The sequence below is a fragment of the Pituophis catenifer genome, unplaced genomic scaffold (assembly GCF_029215685.1).
Source record: "Pituophis catenifer annectens isolate HBS135680 unplaced genomic scaffold, rPitCat1.0.hap2 SCAF_6, whole genome shotgun sequence".
Classification (NCBI taxonomy): domain Eukaryota; kingdom Metazoa; phylum Chordata; class Lepidosauria; order Squamata; family Colubridae; genus Pituophis; species Pituophis catenifer.
The window spans coordinates 4,295,580-4,321,678 of NW_027256886.1; the positions used below are offsets into that span (position 1 = coordinate 4,295,580).

At 41.7% G+C, this 26,099-nt stretch overlaps 1 protein-coding gene across 1 annotated transcript in view; it reads right to left on the reverse strand.

Moving 5' to 3' along the window:
- LOC139318015 (cytochrome P450 2J5-like) overlaps nucleotides 1–26,099 on the reverse strand; it is a 60,366-nt gene that overhangs the window by 15,696 nt on the left and 18,571 nt on the right. Inside the window, exons 7-12 of the mRNA XM_070945250.1 lie at nucleotides 25,003–25,190; nucleotides 14,446–14,608; nucleotides 9,502–9,651; nucleotides 7,506–7,666; nucleotides 3,181–3,357; nucleotides 1,322–1,463 (exon numbers count right to left, since the gene is read on the reverse strand). Coding sequence (XP_070801351.1) covers nucleotides 1,322–1,463; nucleotides 3,181–3,357; nucleotides 7,506–7,666; nucleotides 9,502–9,651; nucleotides 14,446–14,608; nucleotides 25,003–25,190 — 981 coding nt within the window. The remainder of the gene's footprint in view (nucleotides 1–1,321; nucleotides 1,464–3,180; nucleotides 3,358–7,505; nucleotides 7,667–9,501; nucleotides 9,652–14,445; nucleotides 14,609–25,002; nucleotides 25,191–26,099) is intronic.

A 26,099-nucleotide genomic window follows, 5' to 3' on the forward strand; every position in this document is an offset into this window, starting at 1 on the left:
GCTTTCCTTTAATCCTGTTAAGTTCATGTTCATAATTATAGGTTTGGGAATCCACAAGGAAATTACTATGAATAATAGATTCAGTTCATCACAGTCGCTCAGGCACTTGTCACTTCCCGCCTGGACTACTGCAATGCTCTCTACATGGGGCTCCCCTTGAGGATCATCCGGAGGCTCCAACTGGTGCAGAATGCGGCCGCGCGGGGAAATGCGTTATTTTTTTACATCATGGAGAAGAAGCCAGAGTCCCTTAACAACCATGTTACAAACTTAATCACTGCAGTGATTCACTTAGCGACTGTAGCAAAAATGGTCGTAAAACGTGCAAAACTCACTTATCAAATGTTTCACTTAGCCACAGAAATTTTGGGCTCAACCGTGGTCGTAAGTCGAGGGCTAACTGTACTTTATGTGTCAGGAACAAGGCTAAGCCTTGTTCAGGTTGGCCTGATTCGCCAGCTGCGTCCCTTTCTGGATTGGGACTCCTTACACACAGTCACTCAGCCGCTCGTCACTTACCGCCTGGACTACTGCAATGCTCTCTACATGGGGCTCCCCTTGAGGAGCACCCGGAGGCTCCAACTGGTGCAGAATGCGGCCGCGCGGGGGATTATGAGAGCAAGGGGGCGCTCCCATGTGACAACTCTCCTGCGTGAGCTGCATTGGCTTCCAGTGGTCTTCCGAGTGCGCTTCAAGGTGTTGGTGACCACCTTTAAAACGCTCTATGGCATAGGACCTGGGTATTTGCGGGACCGCCTTCTGCTGCCGATAGCCTCCCACCGACCAGTACACGCCCACAGAGAGGGACTCCTCAGGGTGCCAGGCAATGCCATCAGCCAGGCAATGTCGGCTGGTGACCCCCAGGGGGAGGGCCTTCTCTGTGGCAGCTCCTGCCCTCTGGAACGATTTGCCCCCGGAGATACGAAGGATATCGGATCTCCGGGTCTTTCGCCGTGCCCTAAAAACTTTTCTTTTCCATCAAGCAGGGCTGGCATGAACCCCCTCCCCTCCTTTTTTTTTTTTTTTTTTTAGCTTTTTAAATTGTCAATGGGTTTTAGTTTGAATGTTTTAAATTCTGGGCCAAAGTCATGTAATTCTTTTAAAAATTTTAAATTTTGTATTGGTATGTGTTTTAGTTCTGGCTGTGCACCGCCCTGAGTCCACTAGGAGAAGGGCGGTATACAAATTGAATAAAATAAATAAATAAATAAATAAAATAAATCATTCAACAGCCCTTAATATTTCAAAAAGTTTCAAATAATTCCTCTGTGTTTTAAAACCTGAGACTGGCCCTTGTGCCCATAACCCGAATTTCGCTCACCTTGGGTGTCGGGACGATTTGTCAGGAGGAGCAGTGCCCACATCAGAGTAGCGAAAGTTGTCTCTGTTCCAGCACCAAAAAAATCAAAAATACACTGAGCCAGGTTCTCTTCACTGTAGGTAGAATCGGGATCATTCTTGCTCTGGTGTTCAAAATGGAAAATGAAAGTTACAATGAATTCTATGTAACTTTCCTGTGGTTATTTCTGGGTTTCTGGGTGTTCTTCCCTAGACTCACAACTCCTACTCAAACAGGAGGTGGCAGCCATAGCTAGGAGTATCTTTGTGCAACTTCACGTGGTGCCTTTTCCTTGATCGTGAGGCCCGTGCAGTCACTCATGCCCTGGTCATCTCTTGGTTTGATTATTGAAACATGCTCTACATGGGGCTACCCCTGAAGAGTATTTGGAAGAGATAACAGGTATAGAATGTGTTGTTTATCATTATTTTAGGTAGTAAAACCTCATTATTCAGGTTAAATTGCCGTGTTGCCCTTTGCAATAAATAAGTGGGTTCTGGGTTGCAATTTGGGCATTCGGTCTCTAAAAGGTTCACCATCACTGGTATAGGGTTCCTGCCTGAGTGGGGGGTTGGACTAAAAGACCTCCAAGGTCCCTTCCAACTCTGTCAACCCTACTCCTTCTTTTCACTACATTAGACATACCTAATTCCCTCTATGTTTTATCCTCTATCCCGATCATCCTAGTTCTCTTTTCTGCATTCTTTCCAGAGTCTCAAGATCTTTTTTTTTATCCTGGTGACCAAAATGGGATGCAATATTCCAAGTGTGATCTTACCAAGGTATTATTAAGGGGTACTAATGCTTCACATTATCTTATTTGTACCCTATTACTATCATTAAGTGTTGTACCTATGATTCAAATGTATCTTGCCTTTTTATGTACGCTGAGAGCATATGCACCAAAGACAAATTCCTTGTGTGTCCAATCACACTTGGCCAATAAAGAATTCTATTCTATTCTATTCTATTCTATTCTATTCTATTCTATTCTATTCTATTCTATTCTATTCTATTCTATTCTATTCTATTCTATTCACTGATAAGGAAGATACTGGGCTCTTACTTGACGTCTAATTGTGATGTACTACTGGATTACCATGCCTTGTGACTGTAGAATCACTAAAATCATGTGAAATGGTGAGCACAGTGCGAAGGCCGTGGTGCCACAGTGGTTAGAGTGCGGTATTGCAGGCTACTTCTACTGACTGCCAGCGGTCTGGAATTTGGCAGTTCGAATCTCACCAGGCTCAAGGTTGACTCAGCCATCCATCCTTCTGAGGTAGGTAAAATGAGGACCTGGATTGTTGGGGGAAATATGCTGACTCTGTAAATTGCTTAGAGAGGGCTATAAAGCAGTACATAGGTGCTATTGCTATTGCTAAAGCACTTCAAATTGAGAAGTTACTTCTAGAAAATCATTCTGGGTCTTTTCCCTAAAACATTGTAAACATTTTTACTTATGGGCAAGGCTATGAAAGTATCGGTCCTTTTCCAATATTTTCAGGGATTGAGTATGAATTAATCAAAATCCCTACCCTATTAATAATCCTTCATCCTTCATAATGGAACTTCTTTAGAAAAAGGAGAACAGGGGAATATGAGAGGCTAACAAAAAGGAGCCATTGATTTCTGTTTTCCCCCACCTTCCATGTCTAACAAAGGCAGAGGTACAATATAGTTCTCATTTAAGAGCAAGGGATATATTCACAATGGGAGCTGAATAAACAAGAAGAAAAATCCAAGTTGAAGGAACACGTTATCAGTAGCTCTGCCTGTTTATTTACAGCAAGGAATGTAATAATTTCTTGCCCGTGTATTGAACCACAATAAACCCAAACCTTCTCCATCTGAAGAAGATAGTAATCAATGAAATCTTGTGGCTCGTGCAGACAGTGAGATTCCTTGTGTTTCTCTATTTCCTGCTTTGCAAATGCAAGCATAATATCCATAGAAGCCAGGGCTTTCTTGTGAGGGCCTGGGAGGTACTTCATTAATTGTGGGAACAAATCATACACCTAACAGAAAGAGAAGAGGAAAAGTTATTTATTCCCTGCCATAAGTAAAGCAAAGAAGGGTCAAACACTTCATAAGTCTTGAGTCACTATGTGCCCACAAGAGAATGTCTTGAATGCCTTTCATTACTCCCACAAATTTCCCTAGACCGTTAGCTCAGATTCTTGCAGAGAGCTTAAGCTTGCAATAAATCTTTACACTCATTTGAACTGCCTGTATCTCCTGATTTCCTTGGTGTTGACAGGAGGGTAGGGATGGCTTATGGTCTCAAGCTGTGGGAAGCTTGAGAGGGATATTCCAAGCCATTTCAATAAACTTAGAGAGAGCTTGGGAAGGGTTCCATGGATGAGAATCCTCAAGGGGAAAACAAGTTAAGAAGCTTGGGAAATTTTGAAAAGTGTGATTATAAAAGACCAGTCTAGCACAATACCAATGAAGAAGAAAAATAATAGATCTCAAAAGAAACCAGCATGGCTGCATAAAGAACTCTCTGACAAATTGAAAGATAAAAAGGACAAGTATAAAAAGTGGAAAGAGGGGCACATAATTAAGGCAGAATATCAGCAAATAGCCCAAGCCTGCAAAGATGAAGTGAGGAAAGCTAAGGCTCACAACGAACAAAAGCTTGCAACAAAAGTAAAAAATAACAACAAAAAAAAGCTTCCAACATGTTAAAAACAAGAAAAAGTCAAGGAAACAATTGGTCCACTAGTGACAAGCAACAGGGAGGTGACAAGCAACAGGGAGAAAGCAGAACTACTTAATTCATTTTTTGCATCTGTCTTTACACAAAGGGAAAAAACAGTCCAACCTATTCCCATCTTCAAAAAAGGGGGGGAAATAGATCCAGGAAACTACAAACCTATCAGCCTGACCTCAATAACAGGGAAGATTCTGGAAAAGATAATCAAGCAATGAATCAGCAAACACCTAGAAGCAAACAAGTAATAACCAAAAGCCAACATGGGTTTGTCAAAAACAGATCATGACAGACTAACTTTATTGCTTTCTTTGACAAAGTGAAAAAATTAGTGGACCAGAGGAATGCTGTCAATATAATTTACTTGGACTTCAGTAAGGCATTTGATAAAGTAGACCATAACCTACTACTAGATAAAATAGAAAAATGTGGGTTAGACAGCATCAATGCCAGATGGATTCATAACTGGCTGACCAACCGCACTCAATGTGTAGTCCTCAAAGGAACTGCATCTTCATGGAGGGAAGTATGCAGTGGGGCACCCCAAGGCTCTGTTTTAGGCCCAGTACTCTTCAACATCTTCATCAATGACTTGGACAAGGGATAGATGGAGAATTCATCAAATTTGCAGATGACACCAAGCTGGCAGGAATAGCCAACACTCCAGAAGATAGGCTCAAGATACAGAAGGATCTTGACAGACTTGAACATTGGGCGCTATCTAACAAAATGAAATTCAATGGTGAAAAAAGCAAGGTTCTACATTTAGGCAAGAAAAACAAAATGCACAGGTACCGTATATGTGGTACCTTGCTCAATAGTAGTAACTGTGAGAGGGATCTTGGAGTTCTAGTGAACAACCATTTAAATATGAGCCAGCAATGTGCTACAGCTGCCAAAAAAGCCAACACAGTTCTAGGCTGCATAAACAGAGGGATAGAATCAAGATCACGTGAAGTGTTAATACCACTTTATCATGCCTTGGTAAGGCCACACTTGGAATACCGCATCCAGTTTTGGTCGCCACAATGTAAAAAAGATGTGGAGACTCTAGAAAGAGTGCAGAGAAGAGCAACAAAGATGATTAGGGGATTGGAGGCTAAAACATATGAAGAACGGTTGCAGGAATGGGGTATGTCTAGTTTAGTGAAAAGAAGGACTAGGGGAGACATGATAGCAATGTTCAAATATCTCAGGGCTGCCACAAAGAAGAGGGAGTCAAGCTATTCTCCAAAGCACCTGAGGGCAGACAAGAAGCAATGGATGGAAACTAATCAAGGAGAGAAGCAACCTAGAACTAAGGAGAAACTTCCTGACAGAACAATTAATCAGTGAAACAACTTGCCTCCAGAAGTTGTGAATGCTCCAACACTGAAAGTTTTTAAGAAGAAACAAATGGTTTTTAACCAGTTGTCTGAAGTGGTGTAGGGTTTCCTGTGTAAACAGGAGGTTGGACTAGAAGACCTCCAAGGTCCCTTCCAACTCTGTTGTTCTGTTCTGTTCTGTACTGTTCTGTACTGTACTGTACTGTACTGTACTGTACTGTACTGTACTGTACTGTTCTATTAAATGGACTGAAATAGTCAAGTTATAGATTCATGGGGGGAAAGGACTGTTTAATACTATTCCAAGAGACTGAATTGGAAAATAGTCCCAATGCAGACCCACAGAGAGTTGTGTGAATGGAAAGGAAATCTCTCTCTCTCTCTCTCTCTCTCTCTCTCTCTCTCTCTCTCTCTCTCTCTCTCTCTCTCTCTCTCTCTCTCTCTCTCCCTCCCTCCCTCCCCCCTCCTTTCATAAGGTTCTTGGAATGAAAAACTTAAGAGGAACAATTGGAAGCAGTAGGTATATCCAGCCAAGAGAAAAGAGAGAAAGAAGACCGTCAGGGGATAAATACACACCTTATGTATTTGGAGGAATGCCACACTACAGTAGAAGAGAGGCAGGATAGTTCAGAATTATTCCAGAAGACTTGACAGAAACAACAAAAGCTCCCCCGTGGCCAGGGGGGCTTTTTATCAGGTTCGCCTGATATGCCAGTTGCGCCCCTTTCTGGATCGGGACTCCCTACGCACAGTCACTCAAGCACTCGTCACCTCTCGTCTGGACTATTGTAACGCTCTCTACATGGGGCTCCCCTTGGGGTACACCCGGAGGCTCCAACTGGTGCAGAATGCGGCCGCGCGGGGGATTATGGGAGCGACTGGGCGCTCCCATGTGACTCCTCTCCTGCGCGAGCTGCATTGGCTTCCGGTGGACTTCCGGGTGCGCTTCAAGGTGTTGGTGATCACCTTTAAAGCACTCCATGGCTTAGGGCCAGGGTACTTACGGAACCGCCTTCTGCCACCAATAGCCTCCCACTGGCCAGTTCGCTCCCACAGAGAGGGCCTCCTCAGGGTGCCGTCGGCTAGACAATGCCGGCTGGCAACCCCCAGGAGGAGAGCCTTCTCTGTGGTGGCACCTACCCTTTGGAACAATCTACCCCCAGAGATACGAGTGATCTCCGACCTCCGGACTTTTCGTCGGGCCCTAAAAACTCATCTCTTTCAGTTAGCCGGTCTCTCTTGATTTTATGATTTTATGGTTGGTTTTAAATTTTGATATGGATTTTAAATTGATAAATTTTAATCTATGGGCCAAATTTAATTATTTTAAATCTATTTTTAATCGTACTTATGTATAAATGTTTTTTATTTTGGCTGTTCACCACCCTGAGTCCGAAAGGAGAAGGGCGGTATAGAAATTTGAATAATAAATAAATAAATAAATAAATAAATAAATAATAAGAAACTAGATGTTCAGTGTGTCTCCAGAAAAAAATAGCAAGAACCATTCAATGATGGATTGACCCAGGAAGTGGTGGACTATCCTTTGCTAGAGGTGTTTAGACCTGGGGTGGACAACCATCTGCTCCTGATACTGAAATGATGGATTCCTCCACGGGGAGAACCACTTTGGTGTAGTGGTAAAGACACCAGCCTAGAAATGGGGAGGTAGTACGTTCTAGTCCTAATCAGGTACTAAGTCAACTGGGTGACCTTGAGTCAGTCTTTAGAAAGTGGACAATTTTTTTTTTTTAATTTGATTTATATGCCGCCCTTCTCCGAAGACTCAGGGCGGCTTACAATGTGCTCAGCAATAGCCTTCATCCTTTTGTATATTTATACAAAGTCAGCTTATTGCCCCCACAAACTGGGTCCTCAATGCTAAACCACTTCCAAAATCTGGACAAGAAATCTGCAGAAACTTGTCCAGGTTCTTGCCAGGAGTCACTCTCACTCAAGGAACACACACAAACACACACTGGGAAGAAGAGTAGATGGGAGGATTTCCAAAACTTCCTGCATGATGTCTGTTGTAGGATTCCATGAAAATACTGGTGGAAACATAGTTTGCTGAGGGGGGGGGAGGTGTTTGCTTCCTTAGTAAAAAAAAAAAAAAATGACTCACCGCTTGAAAAGTGTCACCAAGGAATTTCAAAATAATTTGAAGAGCTTGAACCAGCTTCTGGAACTCTTCATCTTCTGCAGAAAACTGATGTCCGAAACTCAAAGCACATATGATGTTAGAAACCGCATTTAGTACTGAAAATGAAGGGTCGAATGGTTGCCCTGCAAAGGAAGATATTTCATAACGAATCCAGCCTCCTCTGTTAACCTGTTTATACTAGAATCAGAATCATATGGCTGGAAGATATTTCAGAGGTCTTCCAATCCAATCCCCTTCTCAAGGCAGGAGTTTTATACCATCCCAGCCAAATGGTTATTCCATCTATTTCGGAAACTTCCAGTGATAGAGCACCCACAACAATGGAGGCAACACTGGAAGTTTTTAAGAAGAGATTGGACAACTGTTTCTCCGAAATGGTATACGGTTTCCTCCTGAGCAGGGGGTTGGACTAGAAGACCTCCAAAGTTCCTTCCAATTCTTCTGTTCTGTTCTGTTCTGTTCTGTTCTAGTTCTAGTTCTAGTTCTAGTTCTAGTTCTAGTTCTAGTTCTAGTTCTATCCTTCTGTTGATGCAGCCTAGGAGTGTATTGGCCTTTTTGGCAGCTGCAGCACACTGCTGGCTCATATGTAAGATTTTAGGACAGCTAAATCTACACCTAGATACTAAAGATCAGGACTTCTAAGGTGATGTAATGGAATGTGAGAATGACCTTGGAAAACAGGTGGGCGAAGAGATGCTGCATAGGAAATGATTATAGAAAAGGGGGAGGAGCCCAAACTGAGTAATGAGTAATGAGAAGAAAATGAAACTTCTAAAGGATTCTATCTAACTTATCAGAAACTGCAGCAGATTTGTACTTTCAAACTTGCACGACTCTGTTAATGTAGCCTTACAATAAAGTAGAAGTAGTTCATCTTGTCATATCCCTTGTCTCATCAATTTGGGAGATTGAAAGCTGGTGAAGGAAGAGAAATGAGAACTGTCCATTTAAAAAAACAAACAAAAAAACCCCAAATCAATACATCTATTTTTGTTGGAATACATGTTAGAATGTATTTTGTATTGCAACAACTACAGAATTATTTAGCCAGTAGATGGCAGTGTTTAGTGTGCATCTATGCTTATAATCTATGATTTCTTAAATGTTCTGAGGAGAGTTTCCTGTTTCCTGTTACAGTAATATAGTTTTTTTTTTTAAATTTTATTTCTTTAAAAAAATACAAACAGAAAGTTTATCAACAAACAGATTGCGGTGAGAACCTTACACAATACATTACATTCAGTCCAAATATACAAATAAGAAATAAAAACTAAACTAACATTGTCCTCTTTTTATTCTATTATTTAACCAAACATACCATAGGTCCCAGCATTGGAAATATGTGGAGTCTTTTTGATCTCTTAAAATTTTTGTTAGCCTATCAGCTTCTGCACATTCCATAATTTTCCCTAAAATCATATCTTCAGACGGTAGGTCTTTACCCTTCCAATTTTGGGCAAGACATATTCTTGCTGCAGTTGTAATATAGACAATCAGATACCATTTGTTAGTGCCTATTTTATCTGGCCTAATGTTTAATAAGTAAAATTCAGGTTTCAATTGTAGTTTGTATCCAGTAATTTCTAACAACCACCTCTGAATAAGTTTCCAAAATTCAATTACCCTGGGACAGGTCCACCATATATGGAAATAGGTACCTAGCTCCCCACACTGTATTTTGTATTGCAACAACTACAGAATTATTTAGCCAGTAGATGGCAGTGTTTAGTGTGCATCTATGTTTATAATCTATGGTTTCTTATATGTTCTGAGGAGAGTTTCCTGTTTACTGTTACAGTAATATAGTTGAGCAGTAAAGCACATGGTGACTGTACTCCTTGTTTGCTCTATGTGGTACTTTATATAAATAGAATTTCTAGCAATTTTTATTTAAAATACTCAAAATGGAAAAGATTTTGCCAGATGGAGATTTGAGTTGTTACCCTAAATGACATACCTTCTGTTTGTCTAAAGATCTCCACCAACGTCTGAGCTGCATCTTCTATCTGATGCTCAATGCTTTTCTTCCCCAGGCCCAGCTTCCGCAGAGAAGTGATGCCAATGCGTCGCTGCTGTTTCCAGTTTTTGCCATTGGAGAAAATAATTCCTGAAGGCATCAGCAGACAATGATAAATGACTCCTCATTACCCTTGTCTTAAAAAACAGGTCCAGTTCTTGCCAAACATCTCTCTGAATTTCAGGTGGGAATACCAAACTCTTGTGACATGTTGCCATTTTTGCAAAATTCTGGAGATGTTATTTTTTCTTTACAAAATATTTATTCATTTTGGAATCCACATGGACACTGGGAGACATACGTGCCGTGGTAACCACAGGTGCAGTGCTTGCCAACCTCTATCATATATGATGGACAACAAAACCTTCTAAGATGGTGTAATTGTTCATGTACAAGAACAATTATGTTATAGCAACGATGGACAGGATCTTATCAGTGGTGGCACAATCCATCTGCACCTTCCTCCCACAACACTGAAACCAACCAGCAAAATGGGCAAATTCAAATTTTTTATTCATCAAATTTAATCAAGTTTCTATTGCATTTATGTGCCAAAGATTGACTAAAATATTTTAAATTGCTTTTATGGGGCGGAGTTTCAGGGGGAAATTACCAGGGGGAAGCTCATGGTTGCCATAGGGTTTATAATTCCTAAGCAACCTAATCCTTACATTCCCCAGTAAAATGTACTCAAATGGTTTGTTCATCTTTCATGATATTTTTTCAGATTAACAGAGTTGGAAGGGACCTTGTAGGTCATCTAGTCCAACCCCCTGCTCAAGCAGGAAACCCTATACCATTTCTGACAAATGGCAATCCAGTCTCTTCTTGAAAGCCTCCAGTGATGATGCTCCCACAACATCTGAAGGCAACTTCTGTTCCATGGGTTGATTGTTCTCACTGTCAGAAAATTATGTAAGAAATGGTTTGCTATCAGTGTGGGAGAGAGTGAAAGAAAAACATTATTTGAATATTCCAATGTGGCTTTCTACAATAGAAGCGGTGACGTACCCAAATATTGTGAACATGGGGAATATTGTTAGATATAAAGAAAGATTAGCTAAGATGTTTAAAGATAAATCAGCTAAGTGTTGGAAATGTCATCAGTTACGGGATCATACTATCATATGTGGTGGTTGTGTAAAGAAGCAAAACAATATTGGGTGAAAATACAAACATGGTTAGAGGGAATGTTGCAGCAACATATAGAGTTAAAACCAGAGATATTCTTATTGGGAATTTTACCAGAGAATTATAGCAAAGAAGATACATATTTGATTATTCATATAATAACAGCGGCTAGAATTGTATTTGCACAAAACTGGAAAGCAGATAAAATTCCGTTGGAAGGGGATATTATAAAGAAAATTTTAGAATGTGCAGAAATGAATAGATCAATATTGAGAATAAAAGATAAAGAGGAGTCAATGTATTTCAAGACATGGGATAAATTTTATGATTGGTTAGAAAAGAAATATGAATAAGGACATAGAGATAAAACAGATAGCGAATAGATGGGAGAAAACAATTAGAAAAATAGATACCCAGATGATGCCAAGTAAAAGGAGAAAGGGGAGGGAGGTGTAAAAGGGAAAAAAGTGATATATTATAAAAATGTACGCAAATGATGAAATAAAAATAAATAATAATTGAATAAGAAATTGAAATGAGAATAAAGATAATTAGGAAATCGGGGCTGCCAGAATACCATTTTAGATTGAACTGAAAAGGGAAACAACAGGAGAGAAGGGAAGGAGTAGAAAGAGAGGAAGGGAAAAGAGAGGAGAGGAGAGAAGGGGAGAAAGAAGAAAGGGAAAAGAAGAGGAAGAAGAGGGGGAAAAGAGGAGTAGAGGAGAAGGTTAAAAGGGGGAAGAAGAGAGGAGTGGGGGAAGAGAAGGGGAAGTAGGAAAGAGAAGGAGACGAAGAACGAAGGAAGTAGGAGGAGAAACAGGGGAAGAGAAGGGGAGGAGAAGAAGAAAGGTTGGAGTAAAGGTAAAGGTTAAAAGAGCAGCCTCGAAAAAGTAAAAATTAAAAATGTAAGTTAAAAGAAAAGATGAATGAAAAATGATGGAAATGACTATACATGTAAATGTGTTTATGAAAAATAAAAATAAAAAACGATTTAAAAAAAGAAAAGAAAATTTCTCCTTATTTCTAGGTTGAATCTCTCCTTGATCAGTTTCCATCCATTATTCCTTGTCTGGCCTTCAGGTGCTTTGAAAATACCTTAACCCCTTCCTCTCTGTGGCAGCCCCTCAAATATTGGAAGACTGCTATCCTGTCTCCCCTGGTCCTTCTCTTCACTAGACTAGCCAGGCCCAGTTTCTGCAAATGTTCATCGTATGTTTTAGCCTTCAGTGCCCTAATCATCTTGGTTGCTCTTTTCTGCCCTTTTTCTACAGTCTCAACATCTTTTTATAGTGTGGAGACCAAAACTGGATGCACTATTCTAGGTGTAGTCTTACTAAGGCTTTATAGAGTGGTATTATATCATATCTGGATGACATCTTTTTCCAGATGGACCTAATATCTGCCAGCAATTATTGTTGCCAGCAGCCTGAGACCAAGGCTACTAGCAATCCAACTTCTATGACCCAAGAAATACTTATCACCAACTGCTGGTAAATTATTCTGGCCTGGCCAGCTCTAATCATCATTTGATTGCCATAGAAACCTGGCCCATACTTCATAACTCCCAAACTATTTTACCGGTTTTGTCCCACCCATTTCATTCTATCTTACATACATCTCATCTCACCTCACCTCACCAATTTCAATCCAATATTATGCTAAAATCAAAATAATGTTGCTGTGTTCCAACTCAATAGCAGATTATAAGAATGATCAATAGCCACAGTCCCATAAAAATGGAAGCTGGAAAATATATTTTTTATGGAAGGTGGAAAGAAATGGGCTGAAAGCATAAGCAATCCTCTCCTGAAGTTTCATTGGGAAATTTGGAGTAAATGTAAACGCAGGTTGCTTCCGAAGAACTCTCCATTATCACCGGTAGTAATCTTGGAAAAGTTCCCAGGGAATTTGAAGAATAAAGTGAATAAAATTTTAAAGGAGAAAAATAAAATGAAATTAAGGGAATGGTTAGGAGGAATGAGGACATGTGGGGAATTGGAAGAGGTTCTAGGAGGAAAACGGTTGTCTTGGTTAAATTACTGCCAAGTGGAACAATGGACTAAAAATTGGATAAGAGAAAATGGAGAGTGTAGAGAGTTAATGAGGTTTGAGGAGTTAATTGAAAAAAATGAAACTGTAAAGGAAGAAAATAAAGGGATAAAAGGCTTAATGAGTGGAATTTATAAAATATTGTTGGAGGAAGAGGAGAGGGAAAATTTAGGAAAGATGGTATGGGAAACCAATTTGAAGATACAAATAGGGCAACAGAGTTGGGACAGAATTTGGCAACAAAGAGTGTTGAGAAATATGTCAGTAAGAATAAAAGAGAATTACTATAAAATGGTATGGAGGTGGTACTTAACTCCAGTTAGATTAAGCAATATGAATCAGCACTATTCAGATAACTATTGGAGAGGTTGTGGGGAAAAAGGAACGTATTTACATATGTGGTGGGATTGTAAATTTGTGCAAAAACTGTGGAAGATGGTATTTAAGGAGATTGAAGAAATTGTAGGAATAAAGGTAGAAGAGGCACCAAAGGTAGCATTACTCTCACTATTGGAAAATATAAAGTGTAAAAAAGAGACTAAAGAGTTGATAACAAATTTGTTGACCGCAGCAAGGTTAATGATTTCTAGGAACTGGAAGACACGAGGTGATTATTGTTTGGAAGAATGGTATAAGGAAGTATGGGATATTGCCATAAATGATAAATTGACTTGTAATATTAAAGTAAGGAGGGGCATAATGAAAGTAAATGAATTCAATGGAATCTGGAAACAGTTCCTAATATATGTGTTTTCTGGAGGAAGGGGGATACCACCACCAGAAGAAGCCTTAAGATTTTGGAAGCAGGAATGATCCCGAGGGGTGGGGGAGCACTCATTGATTGTTTGTATTCTGTATATTGTTATATATTATATATTATGATTCATGTATGTTATGTATGTTAATTTTTTTTAATAATAAAAAATATGAAAAAAAAAAGAATGATCAATAGCCACAGTCCCATAAAAAGAACTTTTTCTTGTGAAAGTATAGAAACTGGAAATTCAAATTTTATAGAGAAATACTAATTTTGATTGTCAGTGCTAGTTATATGTGGTGGAATAAGAAATAAGTGTTTTTAAAATATCGGGGATTATGTATTTTAATAAATCCAATTGATTATTACGATCTTATTATGTATGTAATAGATATAGCAGTACATATTTGTTTGAAGTATCCAATGGAACAAAAATAAATATTTTCCATTCCGCATCAGAGCTCATCTCAAATTATTTAATGGATAGATGACCGATTAATTGAATTAAATATATATGTTTGTTTGGCCAGTCAACATGAAACTGAAGCATTTAGGTGCATTGGTTAAAGGGAGAAAATGAGTAACAATCAAATTTGCAAAAACAGAAATATGAAAGGAAAGGAAAGAGATCCAGAGGAAGGGGGAGATGGAGATGGATGAAGTTGATGAGTTCCTCCCAAAAAAAGGAGAGAGAGATGGAAGTTTAATGAAAAAGGCAATGTCTAAATCAATATATGAATGTAACAGTCCAGATAGAAAGCTATGGATGTATATAATATTTTGGAATAAAGTGGATTAAGCAATATTTCTTTTGCTGTTCTCGTTCTTGTAAATTGTTTTGTTTACTGCATCTTACTCTTTTTTCCCTGTGTGCTATGCATCATATTACCACAAATTGGAAGAGTTTGATGGCTATTAAGGTAGAATTGCTTACAATTTGCACTTACCCCTTCCTTTCCCTAAATCATTCAAGAAAGCATCTTCTGCTCGATACGAGAATTCTTCTGGGAAGCTGGTCATTCCTTCTTTCACAGCTTTGAATCCAGAGAGAACTATCATAAGTTGTCGCCCATACCACAAGGAGTAAATATTTCCATATCGTTTTACAGGCTGTCGAGTCAATCAAAGATGAGACATGTTACAATCAAATATGCGGATTATTCCCATTTAACACTGTATGCCATCCACAGGTGTTCTTAAATCATGAATTCTAAGATTTTTCACTATATGCAATTCTCCCTCTTTAGAATTCTTTTTCCCCCTTCTCCAAGATTCTTGCCAAGAATGTCTTTCTGATTTTAAAAATTATTTTCCTAAGAACGGACATCCTTTTATTTATTTTTGTTTTGTCTATTTTAATCGCTTATTAAATTTCTACACCACCATCTTCTCGCTGAAGAATTGGTTCCATGATCAAACATTTATTGGTAAGATTGAACTAGAATATGACTCCTAAAAATTCAGCCCCATTATTTTACATTTGTTCCCTGTGAAGCATACTATAAACAAGTCATACCTAAATACTGTGGCATGATGAATTATACCATAGAGTATAATTCTGAGTCCTACATTGGAGAAGGGCGGTATAGAAATTTAAACAAATAAATAAACAAATAAATAAATAATTTTGGTATATAAAAAAACAATTGAGAATTATCATGATTACTACTGGTTAGAATTAAATACCTTACGGAAGTAATCTTCACGGAGCCAAAGCCCACCTGCCAATAAGGTCCCAAGGAATGGTAGAGCCAAAGGTCCAGGAGGCAAATGTCTTTGGGTCCAAAGTTGTTTCAGGAAGAAGAAAGTCAACAGAGCAAGCAGCAAAAAAATCAAAATTGTCCCTATCACCGTCATTGTTCTGCTAGTTCTTTTTCTTTGATGCTCACTAGTAGATTTGGAGACGGTTGTATCCTTTTGTCCGATGCTTTTTGCTCTTCCTCCTGTTTTACGTATTCATCGACAGAAATAAATAGCAAGACATCTTTTGATTATTAGTTTGAGTATCACTGGCATTTTGTCAACAAGTTATTATATTAATCTACATGAATGAGGTTCCCTCTGACCCTGCCTCACTTAAATAATAAAGAGATCTAGGACTGTATAATCCAATAGGTTCCTAAAATGATACTATGTTAGCATTATTTGAAAATCATGATGAAATCATGATGAAAATCATGGTGTCCCATATGTCCATGAAATCTAACCTAATATACAGAAAAACCTTATTGGGCCACAGAGATATTATCTAGTCCAGGATTATGTCTCATACTTACCCTTGCAAACCCAACATCAGGACCTTAGCATGAAGAACCTCACTTCATTATCATGAAGAACTTTCATAAGGAAACATCTTCACGAAGGCCTCATCCTCTCTGGCGAGAACCTCTGGTGAGAACCTGTGCGCAGTCTCTGGTGCTGTGCAGCCTTTTGCAGCTAAAACAAATGTAACCACTATGCTAATAAGGAAGGGCTGTTGTAATAGATTCTGCAGTAGCTGTTACTCATTGTCCTGAACCCAAGCAGTAAATTATAGGTAGAGAGCTGTGTGTGTTTAGAAATACCTATTTAAAAACGATGTCAACAATCCAGCTGCCTAACCCTTGACTACATCTGGAAATGAAATGAGTAGCGCCTAGCCATCCTTTGTGATATTGCGCTTTGCCTTATGGCCCAATATTTTTATTATTCTTTTATTCCTTGTCACCAAACTACTGATTGCCTTGATATGTCTCATTCTGAGCACAGCCTGAAAGCTGTATCTTTGAAAGACGTTTTTAAGCTCACATCTGCCCTTATTTCTGGCCTCCAGATGTTTTTGTTTGTTCCTTGGGTGTACTGCCGAACTCTAAGAATGACTCAGGTTTCACTTGGTTCCCAGAGTCATTCTACAATTACCCCTTCATCGGACTTCCTTTATGCTAATTGGGTGCCAGGCCCATGCCTCTATGGATAAGAATCTGCTTTTGTTCTCACCCCACCCCATGTCTTTGATTTTTTTTTTAAGTCTTCTTCTGCTACTTAAAGTCGTCTTCTGCTACTATTGCTTAGCGCATTGTAAGCTGCCCTGAGTCTCCGGAGAAGGGCGGCATATAAATCAAATTAAAAAAAAAATAGCACATGGTCGGAAGTATGAGAATGAATGTGGCAATCTCTTGTTGACAAAATACCAACGCTAATTACACAGATCATCAAAAGACATGTTGAGTTGTATTATCAGGCTGCGGTACGGGTGAAACAATGAATAAATTTTGAGGCATAGATGATTATTAACACTGGATGGACATGCTCTTCAACTGGGGTGGCACGCCTTTTTATGGTATGGGAAAAACAAAATACATGGATATTTTCAAAGACATTATGTTAGAAATGCATTATTGTTAATGTGGGCAAAAATTAAAGAAAAACATTATTTGAAAATACCAGTCTGGCTCTCCATGATGGAGGCACTGATACATCTGAATGTTGTTAACATGGAAAACATTACATGATATAAGGATATTTTGAATGAAAAAGGGGAAGTTAAAACTAAGCAAGAACTGACAAGTCAAGGATCAATTTAATCCTTGTCTGGCCTTTGGGTGCCTTGGAAAAATAACTTGACCCCTTCCTGTCTGTGGCAGCCCCTCAAATATTGGAACACTGTCTCCCCTGGTCCTTCTCTTTACTAGACTAGCCATGCCCAGTTCTGTTCTGTCCCCTCCCACAAGTGGCCTTGCAGAAGCTCAAATAGCCCTGCAGTAACACACACAGGCTAGAAAGATTGAAGCTGGCCCTTTAATAAACAGTTCAGAAGTTATTGACAATGTTCCAAAGGTATAGCAGTACAGTAATTACCGGGCAATGTTCCAGAGGTCTTGGCAGACGGCCAGACGGCTAATGCAGACTCCTTTTCAAAACTAACTCAAAACTAACCGTGCTAAACTCCAAAACGCCAACAAATTGTTCACCATGCCTTTCCGGCCCAGCTACATCCCTTTTATACTTTGTAGGGTGTGGCCCTACGTCTCCTGACCACACCTCTTGGAACGTGGCAATAGCTGTTCTCTACGACGTCTCCTACGTCTCTCTCTTGCATCCAATAGGGGCTCCTCTCCTCGTTACCGGCCTCTGTTTCCTCCTCAATGTGGCTGGGATCCAGAGGCATGTCAGCAACTGTCAGTTCTTGCTGACTCACCAGTGAAGACGGCCCCTCCGGCACATAGCTCGTGACAGCTTCCTCCTCCTCCATCTCATCTTCCGACTCAGCCTGCGAAGATAAATCAACCTCCGGGGCCAGAGTCACAACAGGTTCCTGTAACCATTTTTCATATGTTTTAGTCTCCAGTCCCCTAATCATCCTGGTTGCTCTTCTCTGCACTTTTTCTACAGTCTCAACATCTTTTTTATATTGTGGTGACCAAAACTCGATGCAGTATCCTAGGTGTGGTCTTACTAAGGCAGTGATGGCTAACCTTTTTTGTCCCCAACACATGCCACGCCCTCCTGTGCATGTGCCTGCACCCCCCCCCCATTCTGGCCCGCCCCGCTGTACAGTTACGCGCTCCCACAATCTGCTCCCCCACCCCCCTGCACATGCATGCACAACACACACACACACACCATTTTCGGCCTAGCAAACCTCCCTGAAGACTCTGGAAACCAGAAACGGCCTGTTTCTGTACTTCTGGGAGGCTCGCTTTTCGCCCTCCCTAGGCTACAGATGCTCCGGAGGCTTTGCTAGAGCCTCTAGGAGGGCAAAAATGGCCTCCCCCAGCCCTCTGGAGGCCCTCTTGAGGTCGGAAATGGGCCATTTCCAAACTTACAGTACTTCCGGGAGGCCCATTTTTTGTCCTGCACAGGGTCTAGAGGCTGTTTTGGAGCCCCCGGGAGGGCGAAAATCACCTCCCCCAGCCCTCCAGAGTTCCTCCGGAAGCCGGAAACGGCCTGTTTCCTGACTTCTAGTAGGCCTTTTGTTCACCCTTCCAGAGCCTCCGTGCGAGCCCTGTACTTACCTGGCATCCAAAACGGGCCGTGTGGAGACTCCTGGGAGGGGCAAGACAGCATGGGCATGCATGTGCATCTCCCGCATGTGCGGCAGAGACCCGAAAATCAGCTGGCTAGTGGGAGGCATGCATGCATGCTCAGTGGAGCTGACCTAGGGTGACTATTTGCGTGCCCACAGAAATGGCTCCGCATGCCACCTGTGGCACGTGTGCCATAGGTTCACCATCATGGTACTAAGGCTTTATAGAGTGGTATTAGTATCCCACTTGATTCTGATTGTATCCCTCTGTTAATGCACATTAGGATTGCATTGGCTTTTTTGGCTGGCGCCGCACACTACTGACTCACATTTAGCTGGTTGACTGCTAAGACTCCAAGATCCCTCTCACAGTCACTTCTATTAAGCCTGGTTTCACACAGTCTACATGTGTGCTTTTGGTTTTTCTTGCCTAAGTGTAAGACTTTATTTTTCTCTACATTGAATTTCATTTTGTTAGATAGGGCCCAGGATTCAAATCTGTCAAGATCCATCTGGATCTTGAGCCTATTATCTAAGGTGTTGACTATTCCTGCCAGTTTAGAATCATCCACAAATTTGGTAAGTTTCCCTTTTATTCCCTCATCTAAGTCGTTTATGAAGATATTGAAGAGTACTGGGCCTAAGAAAATATACAAAATATATTAAGCTAGAGATGTAAACCATATGATGATTGTTATTATTATGACCATTAAGATTATTACACTTAATATTACTATTATATTTTTATTAGAAGATATGTTAAGGGGGAGAAATGAATAGGTTTATTATGCTCAATACTACTATTGTAAGATTATTGTTGTTAGTTGCAAAGTTGTGTCCGACCCATCACAACCCCTTGGACAACATTCCTCCAGGTCTTCCTGTCCTCTACCATCCTCTGGAGTCCATTTAAGCTCACACCTACTGCTTCAGTGACTCCATCCAGCCACCTCGTTCTCTGTCGTCCCCTTCTTCTTTTGCCCTCCATCTTTCCCAGCATTAGGTTCTTCTCATTAGGTGGCCAAAGTATTTGAGTTTCCTCTTCAGGATCTGGCCTTCTAAAGAGCAGTCAGGGTTGATCTCCTCCAGGATTGACCAGTTTGATCACCTTGCAATCCAAGGGACTTGCAGGAGTCTTCTCCAGCACCAGAGTTCAAAGGCCTCAATTCTTTGGCGCTCAGCCCTTCTTATGGTCCAACTTTCACAGCCATACATTGCAACTGGGAAAACCATAGCCTTGACTATACACACTTTTGTTGGCAGGGTGATGTCTCTGCTTTTTAGTATGCTGTCTAGATTTGCCATAGCTTTCCTCCCCAGGAGCATATGTCTTTTAATTTCTTGGCTGCAGTCCCTATCTGCGATGATCTTGGAGCCCAGGAAAATAAAATATGTAACTACCTCCATTTCTTCCCCAACTATTTGCCAGGAATTGAGAGGGTCAGATGCCATGATCTTATTTTTCTTAATATTGAGTTTCAAGCCAACTTTTGCACTCTCCTTCTTCACCCGCATCAAGAGGCTCTTCAGTTCCTCTTCACTTTCTGCCATTAGAGTAGTATCATCTGCATATCTGAGGTTGTTGATATTTCTCCCGGCAACCTTAATTCCAATTTTTGATTCATCTAGACCTGCCTTTCTTATGATGTGCTCTTCATATAAATTAAATAGGCAGGGTGACAGTATACAGCTCTGCTGGACTCCTTTCCCAATTTTGACCCAATCAGTGGTTCCATGTCCAGTTCTCACTGTTGCTACTTGACCTGCATATAGGTTTCTCAAGAGACAAATAAGATGGTCTGGTACCATCTTAAAAACTTGCCACAATTTGTTGTGATCCACACAATCAAAGGCTTTAGCATAGTCAATGAAGCAGAAGTAGATGTTTTTCTGGAACTCCCCAGCTTTCTCCATTATCCAGCGTATGTTGGCAATTTGATCTCTAGTTCCTCTGCCTCTTCAAAATCCTCGATTAGAGAATTAATAATAATGTAATGAATATTGTTGTAAATTCTGATTGCTATTGCACAGAGATATTTGTACCCAGATGACACACTGTTTAATGGAACATGGTATGTTTATATTAAGAAAAAATAATAAAAAAAAATTATATATATAAAAAAAGATTACTGGGCATAAGATGAAACCTTGTGGTACCCCACTGCTTACTTCCCTCCATATCGATGTAGACAAAGTACACTGAGAGCATATGAAACCAAAGACAAATTCCTTGTGTGTTCAATCACACTTGGCCAATAAAGAATTCTATTCTATTCTATTCTATTCTATTCTATTCTATTCTATTCTATTCTATTCTATTCTATTCTATTCTATTCTATTCTATTCATATTGTTCACACACGAACCACTGGTTGAACTGGTGAAGTATGTCTGTGAACTCAGCAATAGGCTGAAAAAGCTTTAATCTACAATAAATGAAAGAAAAAGAATAAATTAAGTGAAGAGACATATAGGAAACAGTTTTATGCTTACTATGGTGTTTTTTTAAAGTTTAAGCCTGTGTGGGAATAGCACACAATTTGTAAGGGCGTGGGTGCATTATCATCTTTGCAACAGGTTCTTCATTGAGTTCTTTCACTCCTTCAGGCAACCGGAAGCTGAAGGCCCTCAACAGGCTGGTCAGAAAGATGAAGACCTCAATTCTTGCCAGCTGCTGTCCCACACAGACACGTAGACCTGTGGATGAGATAAAGCATGCATAAAGGGGGTCATAACGTGTTCTCAAGAGTATAAATGAAATAATAAATGAGTAAGCTGCTTTGGGGCTCAAGGATTTACCCATTCCGAAGGGCAGAAACTCTTCTCGATCAATGAACTTCCCATCCTTATCTAAAAAATGATTTGGATTGAACTTTTCAGGTGTCTCCCATTGTTCAGGATCAAGAAGAACAGAGCGCAGGTCTGGGACAATAATGGTCCCCTGTTTAAAAAAAAGAAATGATTAAACAGAACAGTTTCATAAAGGAAAGAGGCAAAGAAGTTCAAAGTTTTTTGAAGGAGGGGACCAAGAAACATGGCTAATACATGACTACAGTTCTGATCTCAAGTTCACCCCTAAACTCTTAGCATCTTCCTAGGATAAAAACAAAATGTTTAAGGTTGTAACTTTAAAATCAGAGAGGTGTTTGGATTTAAACCCATAATTCATCCTGTTGTGGCTCTCTGGCAGCCAGCAGAGCTGGCAGCAGAGTTGGACAGTGAGGAGGTTGGGGAGGAACATGGGCCAGTCCTGGAAGTTAGAGAAAGCTCGGACAAGGGCTCTGCATTGGAGGCAGAGAGGGAGCTAGACAGCAGCGAGACAGAGGAATAGCTGGAGCCTGTTCCCAGTGTGCACATGCACAGAGCTTCCAGAAGACAAGAACAACTAAGAAAGCAGGGCCAACTTGGGAGTAAAGCCACACCTTGGAGGTGAGTGGCCCGTCCCACAAAAGAGGAGCAAAAAGGAAGCGGACTTTTGCAGGAAACAATTTGTTCGTTTGGTCGTTTCAAGAGTGGGAAGATCTGTCCATGAATCCCAGAGACTCTGTGCCAAGTTTTGCCTGCACTGCATTTGGAAACTAGTTACCTGGCAACTTTCCACGTGAGATAAGGTCTGTGTTGGTAAATATTCCTCTGGAAGACTGTTTGCCAGGCCTTGCTGACTGTGAATGAAAGGAATTTATAGTCGTGTAAATAAAAGGGGTTTTGCTGGGACCAAAACTCTGCTTCCTGCATTTTAAGGGAGCCTAGGTCAGAGCACATCCCTCAAAAAGTTTTGCTATTCTTGCTTATTCAGTTTTGCGTGACTAATTGGCACTTCCTAAATAGAGACCTTCCAAGTGGCCTATCCTCTTTTTCCTTCCATGTTTATTTATTTATTTATTTATTGGTTCGATTTATATGCCGCCCTATAATAATAATAATAATAATAATAATAATAATAATAATAATTATTATTATTATTATTATTATTATTATTATTATTATTTTACTTCAATGCGCAACGAAACACCCGGAGGTCGGAGATCTTACGTATTTCCGGGGGCAGTTCATTCCACAGGGCTGGGGCTCCCACAGAGAAGGCCCTCCCCCTGGGTGTTGCCAGCTGACATAACTTGGCTGATGGCACCCTGAGGAGACCCTCTCTGTGGGAGCGGACTGGTCGGTGGGTGGCTATTGGTGGCAGAAGATGGTCTCGAAGGTACCCGGGTCCTATGCCATGGAGCGCTTTAAAGGTGGTAACCAACACCTTGAATCGCACCCGGAAGACCACTGGGAGCCAGTGCAGCTCGCGCAGGAGGGGTGTCATGTGGGCACAACGAGTTGCACCCATAACCACCCGCGTGGCCGCATTCTGGACCAGTTGGAGCCTCCGAGTGCTCTTCAAGGGGAGCCCCATGTAGAGAGCATTACAATAGTCCAGCCGGGAGGTGACAAGGGCATGAGTGACTGTGCGCAAGGCGTCCCGGTCCAGAAAGGGCTGCAACTGGCGGATCAGGCGAACCTGATAAAAGGCCCCCCTGGCCACGGCCGTCATATGCTCTTCTAAAGACAACCATGCGTCCAGGAGGACACCCAGATTGCGAGCCCTCTCTCTGGGGGGCAAAGATTTACCCCCAATAGTCAGCGATGGCACCTGCTGACTATATCGGGATGCCGGCAGCCACAGCCACTCGGTCTTGGATGGGTTGAGTCTGAGCCTGTTCCTCCCCATCTAGACCCGCACGGCCTCCAGGCAGCGAGACATCACATCAAGGGCATCGTTGGGGTGGTCTGGGGTGGAGATGTACAGCTGGGTATCATCAGCATACAGATGACACTTCACCCCAAAACCACGGATGATCTCACCCAGCGGCTTCACATAAATGTTGAACAGAAGGGGTGAGAGGACTGACCCTTGTGGCACTCCCCATGCGAGACGCCTCGAGGTCGACCTCTGCCCCCCTGCCAACATGAACTGCGAGCGGTCGGAGAGGAAGGAGGAGAACCACCGCAGAACGGTGCCCCCTATTCCTAACCCTCTCAACCGCTGCAGCATGATACCATGGTCGATGGTATCAAAAGCCGCTGAGAGATCTAATAGGACTAGGACAGAGGAGCAACCCCTGTCCCGAGCCCTCCAGAGATCATCCACCAACGCGACCAATGCCGTTTCTGTGCTGTGCCCCTGCCTGAAGCCCGACTGGCACAGGTCTAGATAGATAGCTTCATCCAGGTGCCTGGGCAGTTGTCGTGCCACCACACTCTCAACAACCTTCGCCACAAAACGAAGGTGGAGACCGGACGGTAGTTAGCTAATTCAGCCGGGTCCAGGGAAGGCTTCTTGAGGAGGGGCCTCACCACTGCCTCTTTCAAGGTGGTGGGAAAGGCACCCTCACTCAGAGAAGCAGTTATAATCCCCTGGAGCCAGCCTCGTGTAACCTCCCGGGAGGCCGGTACCAACCAGGAGGGACACGGGTCCAGTAAACATGTGGCAGCACTAATCCTACCCAGAACCCTGTCCACATCCTCGGGAGCCACAGGATCAAACTCCTCCCAGATAATATTCTCAAGACCTACCCTTGTCTCCTCCCCTGGACTCATCCAATTGGAGTCCAAGCCATCCCGAATCCGAGCGACTTTATCATGCAGGAATTGCACAAAATCCTCAGCACGGCCCTGCAAGGGATCTTCCCGCACTCCCCCCGAAGAAGGGAGTGGGTCACCCTAAACAGGGCAGCTGGGCGGTTCTCTGCAGATGCGATAAGAGCAGAAAAATGGTTAGATTTCGCCACTTTTATCGCCACTAGGTAGGTCTTGATATAAGACCTCACCTGTGTCCGGATTGACTAGTCCTCCAAATGCTCTCTAGGAGTCTTTTCTGATGCTTCATCTCTCTCAGCTCCTCGGAGAACCAAGGAGCCAATTGAGATTGGCATCGGGTCAGAGGCCGCAAAGGCACAACAGTTTCATTGGACATGCATTAAGAAATTATTGAGATACCTAAAATACACTAAACACATGAAGTTATTGTTAGGACCAACACATACTGATTATGCAGAATTAAATTGTTATGCAGATTCTGATTGGGCAAGTGATAAGAAATCACGTAAAAGTACTTCAGGTTATATGATGTTCTTAAATGGATGTCCTGTTTATTGGCAAGTACGTAAACAGAATTTTGTTTCTTGTTATTAATTTTGTTTCTTGTTATTATTGTTTCTTGTTGTTTGTTTCTTGTTACTAAGCAGGTATATACCTGCTTAGTAGGGCTTTTGCCCCCCCCCCCCAAGTGGTGTCTTTTTTATACAAAGTCAGCTTATTGCCCCCACAATCCGGGTCCTCATTTTACCGACCTCGGAAGGATGGAAGGCTGAGTCAACCTTGAACCTGGTGAAATTCGAACTTGCAGTAATTGCAGGCAGCTGGCAGCTAAGTGCTATTTAACAGCACTTTAGTCCACTGCTCCACCAGGCTCCTTATGTTGGGCTACTGCAATGCAGCCTGAACACGTTTCCCACCTTTGGAATGTGATATCCCCTCATCGTCACATCCTTTGTGCTTTGCCTGGGAATCCCGTATAGCAAGATATATTTTACACGCTGCATTTCATGAATCACGGCATTGGTGTAGGGCAGCTTCTTCCGATCCTGGTAGGAAATTGAGCCCGAGGAACCAAACACATCTTCAATCTCTTTCTGGACTTTGTCTAGAAAACAATGATGGAAACAGAAATTTCATGTTCAATATTGTGTTTTTTTATTCCTTTGTTCATTTAGTCATTCATTTCCCAATTTTAATCCTCAGAAGTAGCAATCAATCCTTTATTTGGTCACAGACCAGAGTTAAAAATTAAAACTTTTAAAACAATTAAACAGAAAAAGACATAATATTATATTACAACTTACGGTGAGATCATCAACTCAGTGTGCACCAGTGGTGGGTTCCTCCTGGTTCAGTCCGGTTCGGCCGAGCCGGTAGTGGTGATGATATGATGTCACCGAACCAGTTCTCCCCCCTCCCACTCTCCCACCCCCCCACATTATTCTTACCTTTTATTCGGTCCCACCCCAATCTATTGCTGCCTCCTGAGTCCCAGCTGATGACTAGAGGGAAAAAAACTGTTTAAATTCTTGCCGCGGGGCTTCAAAGGGCCATCCTACAGCTGATCAGTGTTAAAAGCAAACAAATGAGTCGGGTCGTAAGTGTGAGGACTGGTCGTAAGTGCGAGGACGTTCCAGAAATGACTCTGACCAGCTAGCCATGCCCACCTAGTCACATGACCTCCAAGCCACACCCAGAAAATAAGCCACGCCCACAGAACTGGTAGTAAAAAAATTTAGAACCCACCCCTGGTGTGCACATGTATGACCTCTCCTGCGGTAGCTCCATTGGTTGATGATTTGCTTCCGGGTGCAATTCAAGGTGCTAGTTGTCACCTTCAAAGCCCTTCATGGCTTGGGACCAGGTTATCTGAGGGACCGTCTCTTGCTGGTCAAATCTACCTGATACATCAGAGCGGGGAGGTAGGGAATGTTGTGGGTCCCATCCCTGAGGGAGATACACCTGGTAGGGCCCAGAGGAAGGGCCTTCTCTGTGGTGACTCCCTCTCTCTGGA